This window comes from Heliconius melpomene, chromosome 11, assembly GCF_056956725.1.
Source record: "Heliconius melpomene rosina isolate 202511_hmr_F chromosome 11, ASM5695672v1, whole genome shotgun sequence".
Taxonomy (NCBI): domain Eukaryota; kingdom Metazoa; phylum Arthropoda; class Insecta; order Lepidoptera; family Nymphalidae; genus Heliconius; species Heliconius melpomene.
In genome coordinates, this window is record NC_140399.1 from 11616354 (window position 1) to 11641435 (window position 25082).

Consider the following 25082-nt stretch of genomic DNA (forward strand, 5'->3'; position numbering starts at 1 on the left):
CCACCAGTACGAAGGAAATGAATAAAAAACCATTCAAATGTCCTTTTTTTTTCACCCATAACACAGATTTTCCGCCTAAATTATGTTAAATCCAGTTAAATCCGTGTGTTGCAACAATTACACGTGTAGACCTACCGAATACACACGTAGTGCGAGTTGTATAATAACAAACAAACATACATATGTACATACGAGTACGTATCTCAGCCATATCCTTGCCCCTATTCTTCTTTCCTACGAGTATCGTATCGCGATAACGTATCTGGTGGCTTATCGAATGCAATAAATGATAAATAACATTTGGTTCTGAATAAAAATATGATTTACGTAATGTTCTTTTGTAGTTTTGAACTTGTTGTAGACTTAGGAGTGTACGCGTGGGTAGTGGATTCATATCTTATGCCAGGAATATTTGTTTTTATCAGTCACCTGTATCGTGTTTATAGCAAAGTAGGACAACTATTTTTTATTCTATACCGAGAATTGAAACTACAACCATTTCGTTAACAAGAGACGCTGTAGAGCTGAGCCATAACGGCCTTATTTATAAGTTTCTAGTTCTATATGCTTAAAACCAAACAAAAAAACAAAAGAGGTTTACAGTAGCTCTCTATTTAGTTAAATACTATAAATAAGTAATAAACGTGACACATAACAATAACGACCTATTTTATTTAGTAAATATTATGTTTTTTACATCGTGACAAGCCACCTAACTATATCAGTGACAGAAAAAACTGAAGGCATGTTTACGATACGGTTAACAACATACGAAAATGTACACACTAAAATAACCCCTAATAGACACCCAGTAAAGATTATTATAGTATGATATTACGTGTTCTAAACGGCCGTGAGCAGCACTGGCGACCTGCACGTAGGCTTGCCGTTCAAATCCAAGGTGAAAAAAATAATGCAACCAAACGAATCTGAGCTTTTGGAACATGACTAATAGACAATGGGTTGCGAAATGTTCGTCAGATTGTTTTGTGCTTCATTATGTTTCAATTTTTGCTTGTATTTTAACGCTTTCTAAGAAATCTGTCTGGATATGCTCGATTGTCTGGTATCGGGGAGCTTGGAACGTCGAAATTAGGTAGAAATATATTAAATATGGCAACAAAACCTAAATAAATTATGTTTGAAATTTTTAAAGTATTTTGTATGTACATAATAAATGCGTAACGGACACCCGGACATAGCAACACTGGGTACATAGCTACATACAAACATCGCCCTTCGCCGCTGACCTAGTTCCTGCGCGCGCGCATGACAGCCAGCCAGATCTATTTCAATGCATATCTATAACACTTTCCATCTTATTGAAACCGGGAAATAGGGAAATTTTGTAAATTGTAATATATTACTTGTAATTGATATAAATCGTTAATTCTATAACTAATAGTCAAATCGTTTGCAAAAGTTTATAGATTAAAAATATATATTCATTCTGTATTCGATATTAAAGGATCTACAGAATGACAGTTGTCTTTTTTAAATTAAGTCAATTTTAGAAGTATATCACTTATATAACAATAATTTCAAGCTATAACCCTAAGATATACACTATATACATAGACCTAGCATCAGACCTAGTTCTAAAGTAGGTCATACAGATTCCCCAAGCGCGTATTAATTATATTGGCAAATAATTTTGTAACATACATCGTCCAATAGTTATTCGGTACACGCAAAGTGGCCGGATAAACAATGTTTTGACGGCCTTTCCACTTGTGATTCACCATTACTTCGGTTGCGTAACCGTATTTGCATAAACATATTTTCATTAACTAAACCACAGGTTAAAAACCTAGAGGATATTGGTTTAATTAAATTGTGATATATGCTAGTATTGTAAATTCAATTAAATATATATATATATATATATATATATATATATATATATATATATATATATATTTTAAAATGTAGGTATGACGTGTAATTTTTTTAATTAAGAATTCTTTTTTATCTAGAATTAGTTTGGAATGTCTGTGACATATTAAAATAGACGAAAAATATTATCATCATGAAAACTATAACAAATTTATTTTGTTACTTCTATTAAATACAAAAATAAACATTTTGAAAATACTCGGTAGCTCTGTTATTAATAAAATAAATGCTATCATCATAATCGCGACGGTTTCCATTTCGCGCGACTTTCTTTCGTTTCCCGCGCGGGGGAAAGTGGCCGCGCTTTTCCGACGCCATCTTTGATCACAGATCTATTTTTATTTTAAAATATGTGTTAAAATGTTAGTCGGCTGTATGTGAATTTTATAAAGTATATTTTTTTTATATATTACATATTAGTTATAGGTAATTAATAAAATTTAATAGATTACAAACAAATGGTTTTAAAGTGGTTGTGTGACATAAGCCACGCAGGTGCGTATATTTTTACGCAAAACACATTTGGATTCACAGATTATATATAATGTTTGTATATTTTTAAATTTAAAAATGTCGGTCTTAATTTACTGTAAACAATACCAGAAGGGGAATAAGGTGACCGGGGATTTAGCAATCGCGACACCACTCGCTTGCCAAACAGTTTTTATTAAAGAGTTATATATTAAAATCTTTATTTTACTTAATTTAATTTGTTTTTCTTTAGTATTTGTTTCTTTTATATTGTAATTTTATTAAAATTTTTGAGGTTGCCTTCAAGAAGCGTATTTAAATCGACAATTAACACAAATTTGCGTCTTTGAGACCGGACCAACGGGATCCCCACTGTCTTATACTTTAACTACACGTGCAACTAAACGCTATTATTATATTATAATTAATAAAGTAGTAATTATTCAGTAAATTCATACTTAATATGAATATCTATACAATTATGATGTATGATGATGACCATTATATAAAGAGCTCTAGACCTATACAAAATATATGAAGACCTGGTTTTTATTCTCGACCGCTGTTTGAAATAGCAGAAGCTTCCCGGATGTAAGACTTTGACGTCAGACCATCTCGTAAGACTTCCCGAAACAGATTAGATTTAATTTAAACTTAAATAGAGCGGCATAAGGTGCTAATTCGTCTAAAAAAACAAAAAGCAAGTACTTCCTTTACGTTTATTATTACAAGTGCGAATTACTCTATTGTTAGTGTTGATTTTTTTAAGAGACTGCTACAAGATAAGTTGCATTTTTTTTCCTATTTTTAAAAAAAGAAAACATAATAAAACATATGATATGATAATAAAATAAATAACTACAAAAGCAGCCGAATTCGAGATATTATATATCGACATACCCAACGCCGCGCTTCGCCCGACCAAAATTTACCAAATGAACTATAGAATATAGATTTCGTTATAAATAAAATAACGACATATTCAATTAACGCCCGCCATTAGTTTATATTTTAGGCAGCCCTGACGTCACTCGACGCGCGGACACCATCGCACCATCAGTGACTTCCTCGTGCCTGGCCGCGGGTCACATTGAAAACTAGTTTGTTTTATACCATACTGTTTTTATATGAATCGGCATCTTGATATATTTTTATTACATCGATTTTTAGTACAGATGTACTTGAGAATGTAACTTGGTATATCATAGAATGAACGTATATATCCGAAATATCTAATATTATTAAGAAAATATCTTCTCTTTAATTATAGTTGTTATACTATGATGGGAAGTAATGTTACTTACGGTACTTGGAGAGAATAGTGTTTATTCACTCTGCAGCTCATATTCCACTGACTGATTACTGTCGAAATTAAACTCGGCCTTTTTTTATCGACTAGGTAAACAATATCTATAAAGACTAAAAGTATTTCTGAGTATTTAAATACATCATTCGATGACACTGAGGCCCGCGTGGGCGTCGTGATAAGCCGAATAATAAATATTAGGTACTTTTTGTTTTCTCACTAATTTAGTACCGCACCGGTATCGTAAAAATCTCAAATGTTCACATTTGGTTGGATATTTACGAAGCATTAATCCTCGTCTTAATTATTTCCTTTTTATCAGTAAGTATGTAAGTGACAAGTCTTTGTGTTCAATTTCGAAGTGGTTGACTCGAAAGACTTTTTGGCTTGGAAAATTTTCGACTTCAAAACTGAAATATTAAAATTTTCAGAAATTTACAGTAAATAGCCTTAGTTAACCTGAGACAGAAGTTGCTTGTGCCTTCATAATATTAAATTTGTATTTTCTTAGTATTTTGTTTTTAATTAAATTTAAGAGCAAAGACAATTACCAAATTTTGAAAAGGAGTTGAAATATGGATGTATTCTAGCTAAAAATTCTCTGCTATATAAATATTTACTTCTAGAATAATATTAGAATAAACAATATATATAAAAGAAAAACCAACAATTGAAACATCAGATAAAGCCAGACGTTTTGTTGTTTTATATTTTCCTTTTAGCAATAAAATTCCAAACCTAAATAAAAGCGAAACGTACTCGTACATTGAACTGCATAAAACACGCTAGCGTTTTACCAGCTAAAATAATATACAGTATTACAAGGGGGGTAACCCCCTAGTGCATTCACCTAGCACCTTAAGAGGGATGAGGGAACCCCCGGAGGACTCTACCTTATGCAAGTTAGTTAATATTTCAGAGGGAAAGTAAAAGTAGGGGGCGGTCTGATTACAAGTCTAGGTAGCTAGTGCCTTTGAAGCTCGCGGTTATGTTTAATTTAGTTTGATATCTGCAAACTCCGTTAGGTAAAGCATTAATATACTATGTGTACCTTCCAAGTTGGTACGTTCGAAATATTGTGTGGACTTTAGTAAAGATGTTCTTGGATGGGTGGAGTTGAAATTTGTTTTAATAAAATGATTTTTAAGAATAACTTCATGAATTATATTGGTAGCAGCTGAACGTCTTCTTCTTGCTTTTCTCTATTTAACGTGGAGTAGGCAAAAGCATTGCAGTTAATACCGACATCTTACGTCACATATTCTCTAATTAGGTCAGGAAAACACCTGTATTTAACACAAATATTTTTTAAGCTAGATAATTCCTGACTTATATTCAAATGTAAGCAAATATTTCTATTTCACGTAACAACCTATAACCATCCTTCTCTATATAGCGTTATTGATTACGTCGTACGTATCCTACCCAGTTTTGTCAAAGGCCGCCTACAGAGGCGGAAGTCTAGCCTGAAACGGATGCCCTGAATTGCGTATCGATTGACACGAGCCTACCACGCCGTATACATGCTTAAGAATTAATAATATATTATTTGTAAATATCTAGATATTAGCTTCATTATATAGAACTTCGCTAAGCAAGCTAAAACTCGGCGTTTAGTTCCGTCACATACTCCAAATGTGACACACGTTACATTTGGAGTAACGGGTGAAAAGTTAATGTCTTCAAACTAGGAATTCTCTTGCTACTCTCCTACATGGGGAAAAGTAAACAACTATTACAAAATATTCGCTTTTATTATTCATTTTATTCTTTAATATCACTCGAAAATGCTAATACCAAAACAGTTCTACTTCTAACCACTTAAGGAAAATTGACACAAAGAAAATGTACTATTTAAGTAGTCAATTTTCAGTAAGTGCAAGCTGGATGGAATAATTCTGTACCGAGTCCATCGACCCGTTTGAATAATGCAGTATCCGCAACAGCTTTCTGCTCTCAGTACTCAACTAATCTCGAAGTCATCTCTTGCATTTCTTATTAGATACATTTTTCTTCTAAAAAAACAACAAACTGTCCAACTAAAATTATGTCTAATAAAAGACCGTTATATCGACATTTACGATAGAAACTACACAAGGCAAAGGTAGACAGATACCACGAAAAGCCTTTAGCCACAAACATCGTCCCTTAAATGCCTGTCAAGTAACAGAAGGCCTAAATATTCAGAACACTTTCCGAATTTTCACCTTTCAACAATTTAGGTGCAAAGTTTTCTAACAAAAAGAGTCGAAATAAAACGTTCGAGCCGGAGCAGTCACTTTATCGCCCGATAAAGGTTTTACTGCGGGAAATTATTCATAAAGATCTCGGAAACACCTTAACGGCTCGGTGGAGGAAGCACAAACGTGAAAAATAATATACGCAACGTGAAATGTAACGGGAAAAATAAGTTGTTGTTATGACACTTGTGGAAAAATTGTTCTGTTACCTACAAAAATATATATAAATCTATTTTTTTACTTATAAATTAATATTATGAGAACCAAATAAAAGAATAAAAAATGTACAAAAGTAATGTAGAAATGCATTGCATGTTCCGATTTGCATCAGACAGACGTGTTGCCGTAAAGAGTTCATCCGTCTAGACACTTCGACCTAGGAAAGGGAGAGTTTGCTTCTCTCTCTGCGCAAACATGCGCAGGGGGGGGGCTCCGGGGGGTTGTGGGGGAACAACAGGTGGCAGGGGATACAAGGTCGCGGAAACGTCTGCCCCCAGATAATATATATCGAACGTTAAAACGAATATTTTATATTATTGACGATCAATTTGAGGATTTACATGTTGGAACCTCTTACGTGTGAAACTGTTCTTTTGAATTTCATTATATTTTATATCAATATGAATAGTTATAAATATATGTTAGCTAATTAATATAATGTTGCTTTAGATCAAATAAAAACCTCTATTGCCACTTTGTTCAGCACAAGTTATATTAAACAACCAAAATATGCCAAAACAATGATTCCAACAAAAGTTTGTTGTTCAAAAGTAATTTCTGTTAAACAAATTCTGTGGAATAGAAATAATATAGAGTCCTATTACTTTACTCTCCCTAGGGTTGTATTTGCAAGTTCGTACCTGGATGAACCGCGCTAACTCTGAAAACCACAAAAATAATTAAGATTTAGCAAAATTTTTACCTAAATTTATAAATATGTTATTGGCTAAGCTAAGCTAAGAGAAAAAAAACCACTTTCCGCCCTAATTGGAAACATCACATATACAGTGGTGGAACAAAACGTCGCGCCTTAACAATTAAATAAAAACTTAATGAGGTTGACATCAACCCCATAGTTATAAACCGTTCAATAACGCCGCAATGGCCTCAAATTAGCACTGTATTATGTAATATTTGTAAAACAGCAAAAAATGATCATTTAACATTATAAAATCGCTTACTACAAATAATCAACTGAATAAACTTGAGCGACTTCAAAACCTTTGCATTAGGTTCATATTTGGTATACGTAAATATGATCATATTTCTGAATTTCGTGATAAGCTCAAGTGGCTCCCTATCCGCCTTCGCAGGAATACTCATATACTTCATCTTCTCCATTGCGTGCTGTTTAATCCTTCTACTCCTCCATATCTGAAGAAACAATTCAGGTTTCTACATGATGTTCACTCACTTTCCCTACGTTCCCAGAATAATCTATTACTTGAAATTCCTCCTCACTCTTCTTCTTTTCTGACTAACTCCTTCACTATTAAAGCTGTCCGACTATGGAATTCCTTACCAATTGAGATCAGACATGCCAAAAGCTTACAAAAATTTAAAACTTCACTTAAAAACCACTATATGAATATTTAATTTAGCCTTTGTTTTACTTTTTATTTGTAATTTTCAAAATACTTTTTAGAAATGTATAAATATTATATCTATGATTTATACGTATATATATATATATATATATGTTATTTATTGTTTATTATTATATTTATTTATATAAATATTTATTCGTAGTATATATATATATATGTATATATATGTATATATATATGTATGTCTATGTATTTTATTTTTATTTCTACTATTAAATAATCTCCTGCAATTTAATGCACCACCCACCATCTTTTTTATACAACTCCAACGACCGAAGGTTGCCTGGAAGAGATCGCTTTAAGCGATAAGGCCGCCTTATTGTACATGTTTTTTCTATTAATTTTGTATATAATTTTTGTAAATTTTTTATGTGCAATAAAGTATATTGTATTGTATTGTATTGTAATCAGCGTAGATAACTTTGACATGTAGATGTTTTCGTCTTTACTTATCGAAGTTGATAGCGTCGTCACCTTAATTAATATTTAATACATAACGAAAATATTGATAATTCATATGATTTTGTTTAGACTTCGATTGTTTACAATATTGTTATCCATGCAAGTAGTAGTGCAAGTTGATTTTGTTTTATTTGTTTGATTTTTTCCTTTTATAAAATACCGGCCGACACGCGGCTTCGTCTGCTTAAACTTACTGGTGTTTTAAAGGCAAATTATACGAGATGTTTACATAAATTGTAGCGTATGTTTCATTCTGATGTAGAAGCTTTTCTCTTCTTTTTTCTAAAGCATAGAGGCTAATATATTTAATGTATCTTGTTACAGTGGACGGAGAGCCAACAACGCTGTCGCTGGGCGCTCGAGGATCTCTAGGCAGAGCGCTCCTCCACGGGCTGCTAGCGCCCTCGCCGGCGCCCCGGCACCACTTGTACACAGCACCCAATACAGGTAACTTACTGTTGACTCTATGCCTTTCTTTCTATTTTTTTTTATTTTTTTTTTAAGAGGTCATCGTGACTCAAGCGATCCCCACTCGGTTCTAGCATGCAAAGCCCTAAGATTTCTGTGGAAAGTTGAGGATGATGATGGGTTGGGGGGAAGAGTTTCAATGGGAACGAAGTCTCGTAGAAGTTCGTTTGTCGTTCTCAGAAGCAAAAAACATAATTAACAAGGATTGTACTTGAATTTTTTTAATATTGATCGCCTAATTTTTTTGAATGATAGTCGAACTTATTGTGGTTAAGTTTTTAGCACAATAAGTGTGAGAGGGCTATTGCAAAACATTTCGCCCCAACAAAGACGTTTGAAGCTTTAAAACGCTAACTTACTTTACCTTGTTCCTTGTTATTAGAACAAAAAAAAGATGTATAAGTACTGTATATATTACATAATGTTATAAATAAGACAAGCTAGCACATTTTCTCACGAACATGTCTCATTAGTTTTACTGTGAAACTTTTGCAATATTTGTGGTTTTCTGTTCTTAACGGTAGGAATATTTAAATTTTAGATGAAATTGTCACCAATTGATTGTTTTCAAATACTTTTATATAAGATATATGTCTATATTCTTTGTATAGTATAAAACAAAGTCGCTTCCAAATTGCAAAACAGATTTTAATGTGGTTTACACGAATAGAACCTAGTGTAAAGACACTGTTCTCCACTATATCCCTCCGAATTTTCAAGGGGTGCTCCGTGCTTAGTAACGAAACTCAACGCCGCGCCTTGACCTGTTACCAGAGCGACAAAATGAAAATATTAAATAACAATTCATCCCATCGAGCAGGAATCGCACCCACACCCGTCACGCTTGTGCCACTACTAAATTTAATTTATAAAATATTCGTAGAAGCTTCAATAAATAAATTATAAGATTAGCTTACATCTAGATGCCTTTGATTCGGGTCAGCCTGAAGTTTCTAGAAGCACCCTTTGTCCCTATATAGTGCCCCCGGCCATCCTCACTAACGACCTGACGTTAGCAGACATGATAGACCCTTGTTTTTCTATTTATATTGTTATACATATTTTTATTTTATACATATAATAATAATACATATATTCATTTATATATTACGTATATATATATAAATTTTATGAAGCTGCAGGACGATAGTTGGAAGATATATACGCATATAAAACTATTCTGTTATTGAGTTATTAACAGACACAGCACTAGAGGCTTGTAAGTAGGTAGGGGGGTGTAGGAGAGCTTAGAGAGGATATGTCGAAATTAAAAAAAAAAATAGATTTTCCACTTATGGCTTAAAGTCCACGTAGATATAAAGGCGGGCGATGATTCGTTTTTACTAAACATGTGTGGCCCGTCAAGTAGCAATGCAAGTGCAGTTTTAAGCTCCGCCAGTCAATCGCAATAAGAATAAAATAAAGAATTGATTAGTATATCAACGAATCTGTTTATATAAAAATTCTGTAATCTTTACATAACCTAGATATTTTATTAAGACTAAAAACAAAGTATAATAAAGACAATTTGGACCTAACTTTATATTACTTCTAATATTACAATGGTACGTTTAGGAGCAATTATATAAATATATATATTTCGTGGAGATACGAGAACGGCAACGGAAATTACTTTAGGTACTGTAGCGGGATATTACGAAGAGGTCGGGATCGACTTCCACGTCAATGGAATCATTTTTATAAATATTAGATAAATGTATATGTGTGTACGTTTAGAATCTATACTTAACTGATAAAATTACAAGTTAAACTAAGAGAACGGAGTGTCCTTACACTAGATTCCCTCTGGCTATGCTGCTGTATATGCAATACAGTGTGAAGCTAAAAAAGTAAGACAATGATCTATTAGTATTAAAAATAAATTTTATCATATTTTAACGCGTTTCATATTTGAATTTTGATAAAGCCCGTGTACTAAATAAGTTATATGCTCGTCTAATATAAGAGGTAGTTGTAAAGTAGCGAACGCAATTTCCTGTGACTAAATCGCTTGAAGATTACTTATTTCATGTTAAGAAATTCAGTAGACGACTAGGTGTTTTAAAATTTATACCTATATTTCTTTTGGTTCGAAATATGTTAGATATTTTTGTAGAAGATAATTATATATATTACTTTTATTTCTACAATGTGGTAACCAATGTGGCGCCAATACCCCTTAAATTGAGCAGAAAATGGGGAACTTAACATGAGGTCCTCCTTACCTACCTACCTTACTACATGTAGATTATTGCGTGAAACTAAAAGAAATATTAGTAAGGACTAAGTCGATTTTGATGCAATTTTGAGAGGATTCATAATTTTGTAACTTCGTTCGAATTATTTTCGTTTAAATTTCATTCTTTAAATAATTTATCAATTATATGTAGTTAAATAATTCATTACGTCCTACGTTAAATAACGGTCGTTACTGACATTGCAAAAGTATATCCTATATTCGCAGTAAACGTCAAAATCTTTATAAAGGATGATTAAATCGAACCATCCACCATCCGGTTACATTCCCAGAATTATTAGCCACCAGCCCACCACTGATATAGTTTTTAAATCTGAATTGTTCTGACGAATCTAAATAACACTATTTATTTATACGAATAAAATTCTTTCTTTGCTGAGTGACTGACATTCATAAGGCGGCGTTAAGCTCGGAAATTTGCCAAGGAAGTGTAGTATCAGTTTCGTACGTTTAGTAGAATTCCTACGAAATCGTAATTGTACATATACTTCTGTACTTGCGTCGTAAGCAAAGAGCAAACATCACTCCACTTACATATCTTAAGCGGAACCTAACGCTGTACTTTATCTAACTTACTTGACTGAGCAATGTAAAATTTTATAAATATCAAATTTTAAACATTTAATCTATATCAAGGTAATCGAACCTACTATCCTTATAAAAATGATACACAATAATAATAATGAATTAAATATTCTATTAGTAATGTCTGTCTTCTCAGTCTCGCCTCCCTTCAACCTAAATCTGACATTTTTGGCCTCTGAAGAGGGTTGTATAGTCTACCTACCAAATATGTATATAAATTTATGTATCCCAAATATATAGGCTTACTAAGTAAATAGACGTATCTACCTAAGCCGCTATGAAGTGTTATTCTTTGAGACTTAGGTAAATGATGGATTGTTTACTGAATTTTGGAATTTATGTATATTTTATCAACTACCCTATATATAAGTGATATGTATACTATATGTAGGCAGAGCGCGGCGATTAGCTCCTCTACTCAACACGGAATGTATCGGACGGAGGGAGTATCTTTAGGTACTCTAAGTTCCTTTCCTTAATAATATTTTTTTAAACATAAACTTTATTCCCAAAAGGAATCGAATCTTCAACCGTCACGTACACAGACAGACGTTATAGTACATCAAGACGGCGTCAAATTTATACTATCACAAATTATATACCACGCCTGAAAGTGAAAGATGCCGTCAAAACACTGAGGGGGTAAGCCATGAAAAATTCATAAGGAACAAAGAGGAAGTGCGGACGAATCGATACCAGCTGATCCCAATGTCACGACCGTGCCTCCTCTGCCTCCCGTGCCTCCCCTGCCTCCCGTGTCTCCCCTGCCTCTCCACGCACACCGGCGCGCCATTCACGCGTAGACACAGTCGCACACACACACACAGTACGCTAGACGGTTTTATTACTTAAACACGCTTATTAACTCGTTTGGGAATCGGCGGGTTAACTTACTTTTATCAATTTCTAACGTTTCGGCGTATTGTTTATTTTATAAGTAATATTATATTATTTTGTTAGAAAGTATGTAATATTTTTATTGTCTGTACCTTTAAGTGTTTTCTCGCAGAACTTTCAAAACCCTTTTTCCGCGTAATTTTTAAAACATCGTGAGTTGAGTGGGACTTACTGTCGCGCTTTATATTACCAGAGCGAGTAGCTGAAAATAAATAATTCACTCCCCCAAGTGAAAATTGAACCCGCAACTGTCGCGTCTATCAAAATCGACCTTCGTCGTCACATGCTACAAACTACATATTTATCGAACAGGTCAATAGCAATACGTAATACGTATATCTATCAATAAACCTTTCACTCTCCTAACCCTTCAATGTCAGCTTGTCCAGATGGTCCGCAGTGGATGCAAAAAATAATTTCTAACAATTCTCAATATCATTCGATGTGGGTGTATTAATTTGCACAATGTATCAGAAACTTTTATTATTATTATGAGTTTTATTCGAAGGGTTATTTTCTATTGTTCGTGTCCGACAGCTTTTGATATATTATGGTTTGATGCGTTACGTCATTTATTTATTTTGGCACAAAAATAATTATTATTGTAAATGAAATAAACGTTGCAAATGAAAATTTATGTAAAGGTTTTGTAATATTGAAATAATTTTACTTGATGCTGTGCTTGCGTAGTTGTACGAGCATACAATAAGAATGGGTCCTATACTTTCATAAACAAAAATATGATATATTATATCATGAAAAATATTTCATTTTCGCCTGCCTTGTGTAGTTAGACAAAACACATTGGATTTTGCCACTCAACAGTCAATGTGTCTATTTGGACAGAAAAAAGTGTCCCCCAAAATGTGCGTGATGCGTTAAGATAAACTAAATTTAAGAATATAGGTTACAAATTCTTCGGTAAGGTGATATCTACATATTTGAGTAATCTCCGCAAAATTCCCATTAACCCAAAAACCGTCGGCGTTACAAACGTAACCCGTACAATGCCGCGCCGGGTCCGTCCTAACCAAACAATCACGCAGATGCTTGCACACATTGCGTCTAAAAACATCTATTTTGTGCAAAAATGGGTTAAACACCTTGCGTTGCACACCATCACAGTGTAATCTGTCATTTATCTCGTTCAAACTGATTCAAGCTGTATCTTTATCTCTTTTCCTTTTGAATTGGTTTCCGTTGACACTTTAGAATTAGAATATCACGCGTGGGTGCACAAACGTAACTCTTTGTTAGTTATGAAAGAGGACGAACAATTGATATTTCGATACGAGAACTCAATGATTAGTGCTCCAAACTACATGTACCTACATGAATAATTGAATCGCACTTATATTCCAGATGTACGATGTCAAATACAAAATTAGCTTATATATTGGCATCGTCTTAATTACACGTTCACACGTATAAAGAAAATTCTAACCCTTACGATTATGTAAATAGTATACAAATATACAACTGACCAACGGGCAATAGCACGTCTAAATTGTACAGGGTCTTAGCGAATTAGCATCTTAAAGGAGATAACTAACAAAAGGCGACGCGGAAAGGGTTACAAGACGTAATACGTAGGGAAAAAACCTTAGAACTTTAGTCATAATTTTATAGCACATTCAACATTCGTATATCATATAGTCAGTTAACTTCTAAGCTGTGTGGTAATTTGTTAGGAAAAAATTATGCAAAAGCATATTTTACATATGTGATGCGCAATAGAAATAGCAAAGACGGGAATTCCCATATCGACATATAATTTAGTAAGTATAGTTGGTGTCTCTGCCACAATAGTACGAGGAAAACAGTTGTTAACAATAAACAATAAATTAATTTCATTATAAAGAAGGTATTCCTATTGCAATACATCTTTCTTTTTTATTATGAAATTAGTAAATAGCGAAGTAACGGAAGCCAAGACCTTGTAAAATGCCCATTCTTAATAAATTTCTGAATGTTGCAACATTTATAAAATAAGAAATATCTGTTATTGAAACTGCAAATACACATCAATAACTAACTCTCTTGTATTATTCTACTGTTTAATGATGACTAACTATACACCATAGACAATAACTGAATAAATATTAACAACAGATTATGTAAAAGTGTCACTCACTCGCCGAGTGACAGCTAAATAACCTCATCAAAATAAAATTAATTAAAAAGAACACAAAACAATCGTATAACAAGTACATAATAAAGATATATTACATAAATTTACGGTCTATTATATTTCAACATATCTTATAAACTGTATATGACACGAAGCGAGTTTTCTCCACGTGTACGTAAACAAGATATTATATAGAAGCTTATGTACTCGATTCACCGCACGATTATTCATATGCAAAAAAATCTAAGGCACAATTCGCTTGGATTATGGTCTAACGCCGCTTTTGGCACAAAGGCGATGGACAGCGGTCACTCTATAAAGATTGCCCGATTAAAAAAGGGTGGAGTACTTTTGTCCTGTATTGTGATATTTTACTAATGGGACCGCATTCCGCTCCAACCGGTAGGCCGGTAGGCCGGCAGGCAGCTCCGAGCCCGAGGGTGCAGCGATCATTATTTATACTTAATTTATTATTATTTTGATACGTGAGATGAAAGGGTTACACAATACCCCAATTCCGTGTTCCTGGCCGTTGGTCAAACGCTTGTGTGACAACTGAACTTGAAGTCGATTAGAAACGACGAGTTTCTTATAACATTGCGACATTCAAATTACTATTAATACTGTCTATACGCTTCGAGGTCGAAACCTGTTACAATTTTTTTTTCATTAACGCAGATATATTTTTTTTCCAAAAATATAAAAAAAAGTAATGAAAATATTGTATAAAATGCGTATTTTATATGCCCTTAATTTTGAATGCCCTTTAAACGTCTTAGTATCTAGAGGTGAACAAACACACGCGCAGCTGCATCGCTTATTACTCATGAAAAATAAATAATATCCTTATAAACTCAATGTTATAATTTTAAAGACATTTGCATTCACAAGACATGACCGGAGTCGCAGCACGAATCGCGTAGGTATCTCACGTGTAGCGTTGCTATTATAAATCTTTAAATTTATTGTAGAATAAAATAAGAAAAAAAGTCGTGTTATTGTTGATGAAGCTTGTTCTATTCGGTGGCGATTATGCAGTAACACTATTCCATTCTCGATTTAAATGGTCACTAGCTTCCCGGTTCCCACAAGCATTGTCCGGCTGAAGGGTTGACAATGGCCACAAAGGGGTGTGGACAGCGCGTTCACGCTCGCACCGGTCAAATGGTCACTGCTCTCCATACCAGTCATAGTTTCAATGGACGAGGAAACGTATGAATAAAAAACCTTTCTTTCTTAACTCCTAGTCGTACGATTATATTATTTAAATACCTTACAACCGTTATACGTCAAACTTTTTTATTACGGGGGCCTTGACATGAGAAAGTTTCGGCCAACTTTTGATTTCCATAATTGTGTTTAAACGACGCTAAGACCAAAATTACGATCTGGACGTTGTACTACCGTGTAACCACTGATATAAATTGCAATGAGAACACGTACCTGTATCTATAAAAAAAACGAATTTAATTAAAATTTACAGAATCTCACATGAATATTTATAAGCCAAAGCTAGTATACTTATAAATTACTAATTATGCAAGCATAACATACCAAAATGACGCATTCTATTTGTGATGCAAAAATGCAACCCTTCGACCCAACGCGACCCCAAGACAAATTTCTGCATAATTATAAATTAAAGACGTACTTTTTGACATTATAATAGTTATCTGGACATTCCCACAGATAAACAGGTTGAATGCAAAGTGCATTTCAGCATTTCTAACGGCAGCATTGTTGGTCCCCGGCCGTTGGTCGCAAAGACCCCGGGATTAGCGGCGGGTTGCACGCGAATTATGCAAGATGACCGTTAGATGCGACAAAGGATGCTGTCTCTGTGATTTATACGCTTTTTATTCAAATCAGCCATTTAACGGTTCAGCGATAGATACCTGCTGATAGTACTAAAAAATCTGGGGACGTCTAAATAAATGTCTAAAGAATTTCACGTTATAAAGTAACACGCTCAAAAATGTATCATAAAATAAAAAGTGAAATATATGTGAGTTTATTTTAACAAACAATGAAAATGATGTAATCTTAAATAATACATTTTTCCAGTTACAATAAAAAATACAATTCATTGTTTAAGCGTTCGAGCGCAAGATACTTGACTAATTCTCGGTCATTCCTATTTATAATTTCACTTATAAACAAACTGTCCTGGTTCTATTTGTGTGAGGACATCTCTTATTATTAGGCTGCGATTGACACAATTGTGCCGGAATTTTACCTAACTCGTGGTCAACTTTACCGCGAAATATATCCATTGTCAGTTAGTATGGTATATTTATAAGCAATTATTATAAGAAACGCTTGAATAATGGTTGAAACTTTTTATTTAAGTATAGGTACAACATTTTATTTAAGTTATAGACTAGAACATAGTCTACAGATAGACAGACTTATTCGAATTTGACAGTTTCCTAAAAACAACAAGACCATTTAAAATTCATTGATAAATTTCTTTTTCACAACTTTTATCTTATCTATTATTCACAAAACATCAAAAGTACCTTGAGATTATTTTATTAAGTAAGAATTAGTATTATTATTAGACATACTATCTTTATTATTATCATAATTAAAAAAAGATCGGTATTGTTATTGGACATACAATAATTGTGTCATAACTTAATGCTAACTAAACACTGCGTTCTTCATAAAAAAAAAATGCAAGATTAATAACTTGCTTTGTTCTTTTTCAGGGTCTCTCCCACCGTCACCAGCAGACAGCGGCGTGTCAGATGTAGAATCTTCATCATCAGGAGCTGGCTCCGCCGAAGAGTTGAAGGCGAGGCTTCAACCGCCGCCCGCGCCCTTCCACACACCATTTCTGCCCTTCTACCCGCAGCATCAGATCGCGTCGCTACAGCATCACGCTCATCCCAGGCCACCCGGTAAGTTTAATGAGCTTTATTTTTTTACAAATAGTAATTTCACTGCAAATAACTATAAAAATAAGCCTTTTTGATTAGATAGCAGATAGAAATAAGAATGTTTTAATATAAGGATTTTTTTTGTTGGAATGACGAACAAAAAAATAGAAAATACGATAGGTTTATAAAAATAAATTATTATTTTTCAATTGATATAAATTGATTTACTTTAAATATTATAAATTCAAAATAAAATAATCAGATACCTCTATCTTAACTCAGGATACAGCTAGATCGTGTTAGTAGTGATGGGAATATTAAATGTATTGGACTTCCCAACTTAGATCCGTGACGACACTGATACTGCTCTCATAAGATATGTAAAAAGTGACGACACGTGTTTTGGTGAAACAGTATTTATACGATATACGAATATTATAAAGCTGAAGAATTTGTTTGGTTGAACGCTCTAATAATCTTAGAAACTATATATAATCTTATAAACTACTTATTCTTATGAAAAAAAATCTTTCTGTGTTGGATATTCTATTCATCGCGGCTTTAGGCCAAATTTTTTATCTTTAAATTTGTTCTTATAATTTTTATTTCAACAATTTTACAATTCGTCCAAAAATAAGAAACTATTATTTTTCCTCTTGCATATAGTATAATTATATTTTATTGCATATAATAATATTTGAAGCTAAAATTAAAGAATTTTCATAATATTAACAAACACTTTAACATGAGCGAAAAATAACAGAACAAAATTAAAGATGGAGAAACAATAGCATTGTTTGGGCGGGAAGGTGACCGACGGTGAACGCCCCACCCGGAAGGTCACCTTACCGAGCGCAGGGAATTTGGGAACGAATACATTTCTAACCCTAATTTTTTGTAATGGACTTGGCCTAAAAATGTTTTATAATATCGCTGTCCAGACTGAAGTTTATAAGTTTGTAAAAATAATGTGGAGATCATAATAATAATCACTATTTTTATCTATCTTTTGACTTAATTTATAAATAGATAAACTATAGAAAAAAATGTAGAAAAAGAAAGTTTAATTCCTATTCGGATTTCCGGAGGTATCCACCCTGGCCGCCAGCCAGTTGGCTTTACCCACACTATTAAATACCCAAATTACTTGAACACTCAGTCAGTAATTTACGTTGCATTCGTAACAATTTGCACAAGAAAAACACGTGTGATAAGTTTTTATAAACAAGAAGATCAATTGCGACACGGAATTAGCTTGAAATGCATCAGGATTTTGTATTCAACGCTCTCACACGACGACCTGACGGCGAACGGCAAAAATATTCCTTTCTACCCACACTGCATACGATCTGTAGGACTTGGTATAATTAATTTTATAACATGCGAGTAAGTTAAAAGAAAATCTTCTAAAAAAATACTTTTTTAATCTAAACAGTTAACTTAGAGCCACATTTTACCTAAGCTATTTGGATAACTAAAAATATTTTTTTTATTTAAGCTTTACATTTGAATGAAACTATTGGTGTTAAATTAAATATTTAAATACATTTGAGGTTTCTTAAATCAAATCGACAAGATTTTCCTTAACTAAATGACACTGACAAAAGTAGTAAAGTACGGGAAGTACTATTCTGTATATCGCTTCGATCGTTTGCTGTGCTATAAACATAATATTTTGTAAGTGTTAGGTCAACAATGTGTTTTCATAATATATGCCAATAATTTATTTTTCTTTAGCTTTTTCGATTCCTACTAGCGTAGGCAAAACTTCATTATTTATACATAAAATTATAAAGAAAAATAACTATCAATCCACATTCGGCCCGTTGCCGTTTTTATTTAATGCGAATTAATATATTTAAACCTCCCTCGCTACACCTTCATTCATTCACCGGGTTTTCGTAAAGAACCTTTGTTTACTGAATCGACATAGCAGAATACCAATTACAATCAAATTACTTATTAATTATGTAAAGTTAATACAATATTACAACATAAAATATTAAATTAATCATTCACGATAATAAAAAATGATACAAACTTAGGCCGGAGCACCCCTAGCGAACCAGTTGGCATAGCGATGCATCGGTCAGCTATTTGACATTGTGCAAGGTTAGTGCTCCTAATATAAAGATGCAAAAAGTCGGTCCGGACTCGTAAGAGTATGCGCGCCGCGTACGCCTCCTAGCTGTGGTGCGCATGCGCAACTACCTAACACTTTCGATTATAATATGTTTTGAGATTATATTGAAATTGTGTTATATTATATAGTAAGTTTTTTTCGGTTTTTTAGTATATTTTCGACACAAAAATATGTTGTTTTTGTTTTAATTTCTCTGTGTATCCCGCATTGTTAGGATAGACAGAAGTAACTTAGTGTTCAAATATTAGATGTTGAGTAACGGAAATCAACACCGCGTTTTGTCTACCGGGACAAAGCACTCAAAAAATCTTTCCCTCGAGTAGGCATCAAACACTTATTATCTATCAGATGCTTATTATAGAAAATCAATAATATTAATTGCACAAAAACAAATAAAATGTAACAGAATGCAGGCATTAGCTCGTCGACGGAAAAGATAAGATTCGTCACAAACGCGATAAGCGGACAGGAAAAGTAAAGTAACAATAATGTGTCACGTCCCTTACAATACATACATACGTACGTATGTATGCAGTACGTACGACCAGTCGAGACCGCCCTGAAGTTTGGCTTTCTGAAGTTTTGCGCATTGTTCGCTCAGGAAGAAAGTAATCAAGAGAAAAAAAAGTCCTAAAATTAAATTTGCGCAACTATTTATAGCCAACTTCAGGGCGGCCATGTCCAAAGCACTGTAGTGTCGTATGGATATAGTAGGTACGAAATATAACTGGGCATTATTTTATTAGTCATTAACTGGTGTTTCAGTGAGTGAACCATGAAATTTAACGTTAGCGTATATTTTTTGTTAATTTAGAAATAAATCTTAGGAATAAAACTTTCTATAAATAAAAGTAATAAACGAAAATGTCAACTAAAGCATAACAACGGAAATTGTGTAATTACAATTTTTACTTGCACTTAAAAATGTTTTAATAATTTGCTATTTTATGAATTCCGCTTAGAATTTACATTTCTCTTGTGAGATTTAATTGCGCAAAATATTTACGTAATTGATAGATACTCATTCCTCGTATACCGTATTCTAATTAGACGTATGCATCCTGTAGGATCGCTTCTATGGGATAGATGACTCTAACAAGATTTTTGAATCAAGTCAATCTATATCTACAATAATCTATAGTTCTAAGCTAATATAAAATTGAAGTTTGTTTTTTTGAACGCGGTAATCTCGGGAACTACTAATATATTACCTACCCCGGGCACTTGGAATGGATCGTGTGTCACAACTATATTCTTATACCTCTCAACTGTATCACGATAGCCATAAAATTATTATTCTTAATATTTTAACACAAATCTTTAATAATTAGCAATAGCCTCATTAATTGAACTTAAATTTTAAACATCTGTACGGTGAGAATAAAGTAGTGACCAAGTTCCCGCTACATAGCGTAATAGGTATCTGTCTGCACACCAACAAGGCTCATCAAGTCAATTGTTAGGAGGCTGTATGTGGCGGTGTTGCGTTAACCACACACGAAATTCGGATGTTGCAAGCCCATTGCGAAAGCTGCCGACGCCATTGTCAGCTGGCGAAACAAACGACCTTACAGATTGGGTAGTCGAAACCTGATTCGTATGCGCTATACTAGAGTAGCCAATCGTTGTGATCGTTTCCGGAAAATATATATTTAAATGTACCATCTGAGGTTTAATTTGAACAAACAAACGAAATTTATTATTGAGTTAAATTTTTGTGTGCTAGTAAGGTAAATGTTAGCCGTGACTGAATGTCCTACAAATATTTACCAGTCTGGTGTCATTAACTACATGTGTAAATGTTAAAAAATATTGAAACAGGTGGTGTTACGGAAATCAAGAAAATATTAATAGAATAGTTATATTTCACAACTATGAAACCAAGAAATAAAGAAAATTTGTGAAAAGCGAAATTTTGTTTCGTTATTCTAATTATTGATTTATTGTGTCCGAAAGTTGAAAAAGCTAAAGAACCTTGCAATTTAATATTTTATTTAATTTGAACGTGGTGTGTGTTGAAACGAAGAGGTGTAAAAATATAGATATCTCGTATCAAAGAGTTAATCATCACAGCCTTGGCGTGGCTAGATTGGCCAATTTGATGACGTATTTGTACATGTGAAACACCGTTCCTAATTCGTTCGTAAACCAAGAGGGATGCGAGTTGCGTCAGAGACTATCAAACTATGCAGCTACGTAAGAGTATAAACATATTGAAATTCACTATCAGAAATGTACGTAGCAGGAAAAGAAAGGATTTTTAACATGACCAATATCAAATTTTTTTTGAAAAAATTGAAAAAATATTATATAAAATTATATTATTGATTATCTTCAACTAAATCAAGTGGAATCTATTAATAAACATCATGAATTATGATTAGAGCTTAATTGTTGATAAGATCATCGTCATTGATGGCTGCATTGATTAAAGTTCGGTTGCGTGAGCTCTCAACACGCTCGGTTATTTCTCTATTTGTCATCGCGACCTAAATCTGTCTTCAGGACAAAATTAAAACTATTAACATATTAAAGAAGCGAAAAAACTGTTTTTATGTTGTCTTCACAGTATTTAAAAATGTAATATTTCGTATTCCACACGTTTATTATTATATACAGATCTCCATTTATAATTTCGATCAATCGCCTAAACAATATTAGTTACATTTGAGAAATTTGCAAGCAAAATTGAAATTAAAGTGGTCGCAGCTATTTCGCAGTGCATCGATAAGCATTGTGTGTGTGCTGTGTGTGCTGTGTGGTGCGCGTGAGTGCGCGCGAGTGCGCGCGAGTGCGCGAGGTGATCGTCCCGTTTCAAGGCCAGTGCAGCGCTCATATTAATAGTTGGCGACTATTTTCGCCGCGCCGCCGCTGGGGGACCGGAACGCTATTATTGACATTCGCAACCAAACCAAGCTTACATCACTTTTCCTGTTCCTATATAATTTTGTTATTAATGTACAAGAATTATTGTTTGTATAATGTACCATACCATTACAGAATCTGGTCACAGTCGCCACTAACTGACCATTTACATGATCAATTTTGAACAATATTCATCAAAGGAAATATTATTGATATGAATTTCCATTTTGTATTCGAGACAAGCTTTTGCCATTGACATATTACAGCCCGAAAGGCATTAGATAGTAACCAGCTAGCGCTGTCTGTCCAATCGTGGCCATAGAAGGAAGACGCTCGCGCCATCTGTCGCTCGAGCGTGTTGCGCAACTCGACCCACTTGCGCCGCGGCCGCTGCCAAACGCCTCGACTCTACAATTACATATTTCGGTGTCGCAACACTCGTCGCATCCGAGTTGAACGGCCCGCGACCTTGAGGGTTGCGCAGCGCACGCGCCGCTGAAAGCGAAAGGATAGTGGATCCCGGAATTCAGTATAGTAAGGTACTACTAGTACCACCTCACATTGCTAGGCGAAACCTAGCAATCGTTCTTATAGAAAGAAAAGAAGAGGAATGAGTCATAAGAAGACTTACATCCAGCCAATTCCTCGATCTGATATATTGAAATTATATATTTAATGTGAAATACCTAGAGGAGAAATTGCAATTATTGAATAATATTATTTACTTTGGGTCATGTGCGTACGTGACCCGCCAATAGCAACGTCACTTATCACAAAACCACATAGAAGTTCGTACCCGTGAATCACGCCGACGCGAGCTGGTGCGTCACCTTGGTCTGCTTCACACGCCCTGCGCCCGCGCAGTCGCCGCCTCCTTCCGAAACACACCAATTGCTTTTGCGACAAACACCTAATTTTAGTAAATAGAACGTAGTGATCTATATTGACGTTTGTTTTCGACACATAGTAAATGAATGAATGCAAGTAACTAGGATTTACGATAAAGATATTAATACGTTAATAGGTTAGGTTATATATGTATATTATTTTGTACAATAATTTATGTAATTTATAACATCGGCTGACTGATCGCGCTAAACGTTATATCGACCCAATTTTGCACACAATCTCAACCCACTTCCCCGGAAACCTCATACACTCGTATAAATGCATCTTTTACGATAGGTATAAAAACAGGGACGGAGGAGTCCAGGCGGCCTACATACGCGCTCCACTGGTTTCCTGCCCGTTTTAAAATTATCCGCTCGTCCACAGCGGAGCGGCAAGGGCGCCCTTTACAGACCACAGCCCCTTACACTCTAAATAGATACTGTCCTTTATCATTGTTATATTTCCAGTAAAATTTCTTTCAGTGGCCACTTTGCTGGATCTACATATATTTATGTATAATATGCTTATAATTATAAGAAACAACAAGTCTGTAACCAGAACCACATCAAATTAAAATTCTTGATATCTAAATCTGAGAAAAGTAGGTCAGCTTGAACATTTTCTTTCTTCGAAATCAGAGTTTACGCATATATTTATAATACGTATAATTGTGACAGCATCACTCGAGAGATTCATAGCGCTGTAAAATTAGATAAGATTATTTGAAACTGTTGTTCCAAAGGACATGTTGAAATGAAAACGAGGAGATGGCGAGGTGGTTATCCTTGTGCTGTGCGTGGTATAACGGGGTCAGTGTTAGACCGCATAGCGCTGCATAAATAGACGCACTCGCTCCCCCCCCCCTTCCCCCCTCAATGCGTTGCACTTTAAGATCATCTAGATTAGGGGATTATTATATTCGATATATCCAAGAACTCTACCTACATATGTAGAGATCTTGGATATATCGATTAAATTTTCCTCATTCAAAAGTAGGTTAGAATATTTTAAAATTTATATCATTGGATGTAAACAATTTAATTTGAAATATTATCTTCGAATGTAAATTATGATAGAAAAGAACGTAATTATAATATTAGATTTTGAGGTAAAAGCGAATAAAATCGTTCGCTCAAACCCAAGCCCTAGGAAGTAACCGATACAAAGCGTGGTTAGCGTTTCGCAACATATTTACGCATGGGTCGTGCCAAACCGAGGGATTCCAGCACAGCCGATAGTTGCAAAACCGTACTTTTAATAAATACGACGCGTCACGACGCGAGCCGTAGCAATATGGGACAGCCAAATTAATATAGAAAAGCCAAAAAACAATCATGTAAAGAACTTACAAAATAATTGTAGTTTAGGTTGAAATATGACAATATAATTAATAATATCTGCCTTGGTTATAGTAATACAATACGAGCATATATTGTTTATGTACATGTATCGAGTAAATAATCTATTTCAATAAAAATGTTGTGGAACCGCTGTTAACCTCAAAGATTAGACAGCTTAAAGTAAAATAAAGAAGAAGAAAGTAAATTAAAGTAAAATAAAGAAGAATATTACAAAAGTAAAGTATACACATTCAGGTAAGACATAAATATACAGAATGTGTGCTCGGCTGAGTCACTCGTAAATATCTGTACGCTTCATAAGAGATGCTCTGAGTAAACAGGTCCGAAAATGAACATTAAGTATTTTATCGAGCTACTTTTTTTATGATGTTTCTAAATATAGGACGGAGTGCCTTAACACTAGGTTTGTTTTGTTTACTCTTCTATATACGCTGAATAGGCTAAACCTGAATAAAATAAATTTAGAATTAGAAACATTCATCCTATTCGTTATATCGCAAAAAAATCTTTGTTAAAAAAATCGGAACTCATGGAAATTTCTGGAAAATGTTATGCGAAATTTGTCAGCTTGTCCAACTGTTGAACTAGCTTGATAATTAGTGACAAGTCGTTCCGGCCTG

General features: G+C 34.0%; 1 protein-coding gene across 3 annotated transcripts in view; it reads left to right on the forward strand.

Annotated features, from left to right (window-relative positions):
- Nucleotides 1–25082, forward strand: part of Eip74EF (Ecdysone-induced protein E74) — a 166732-nt gene that overhangs the window by 125962 nt on the left and 15688 nt on the right. For all 3 annotated transcript variants that reach the window (XM_085193412.1, XM_085193411.1, XM_085193413.1), the window contains 2 exons: nucleotides 8307–8429; nucleotides 17032–17223. In XM_085193412.1, the coding sequence (XP_085049538.1) occupies nucleotides 8307–8429; nucleotides 17032–17223 (315 nt within the window). The remainder of the gene's footprint in view (nucleotides 1–8306; nucleotides 8430–17031; nucleotides 17224–25082) is intronic.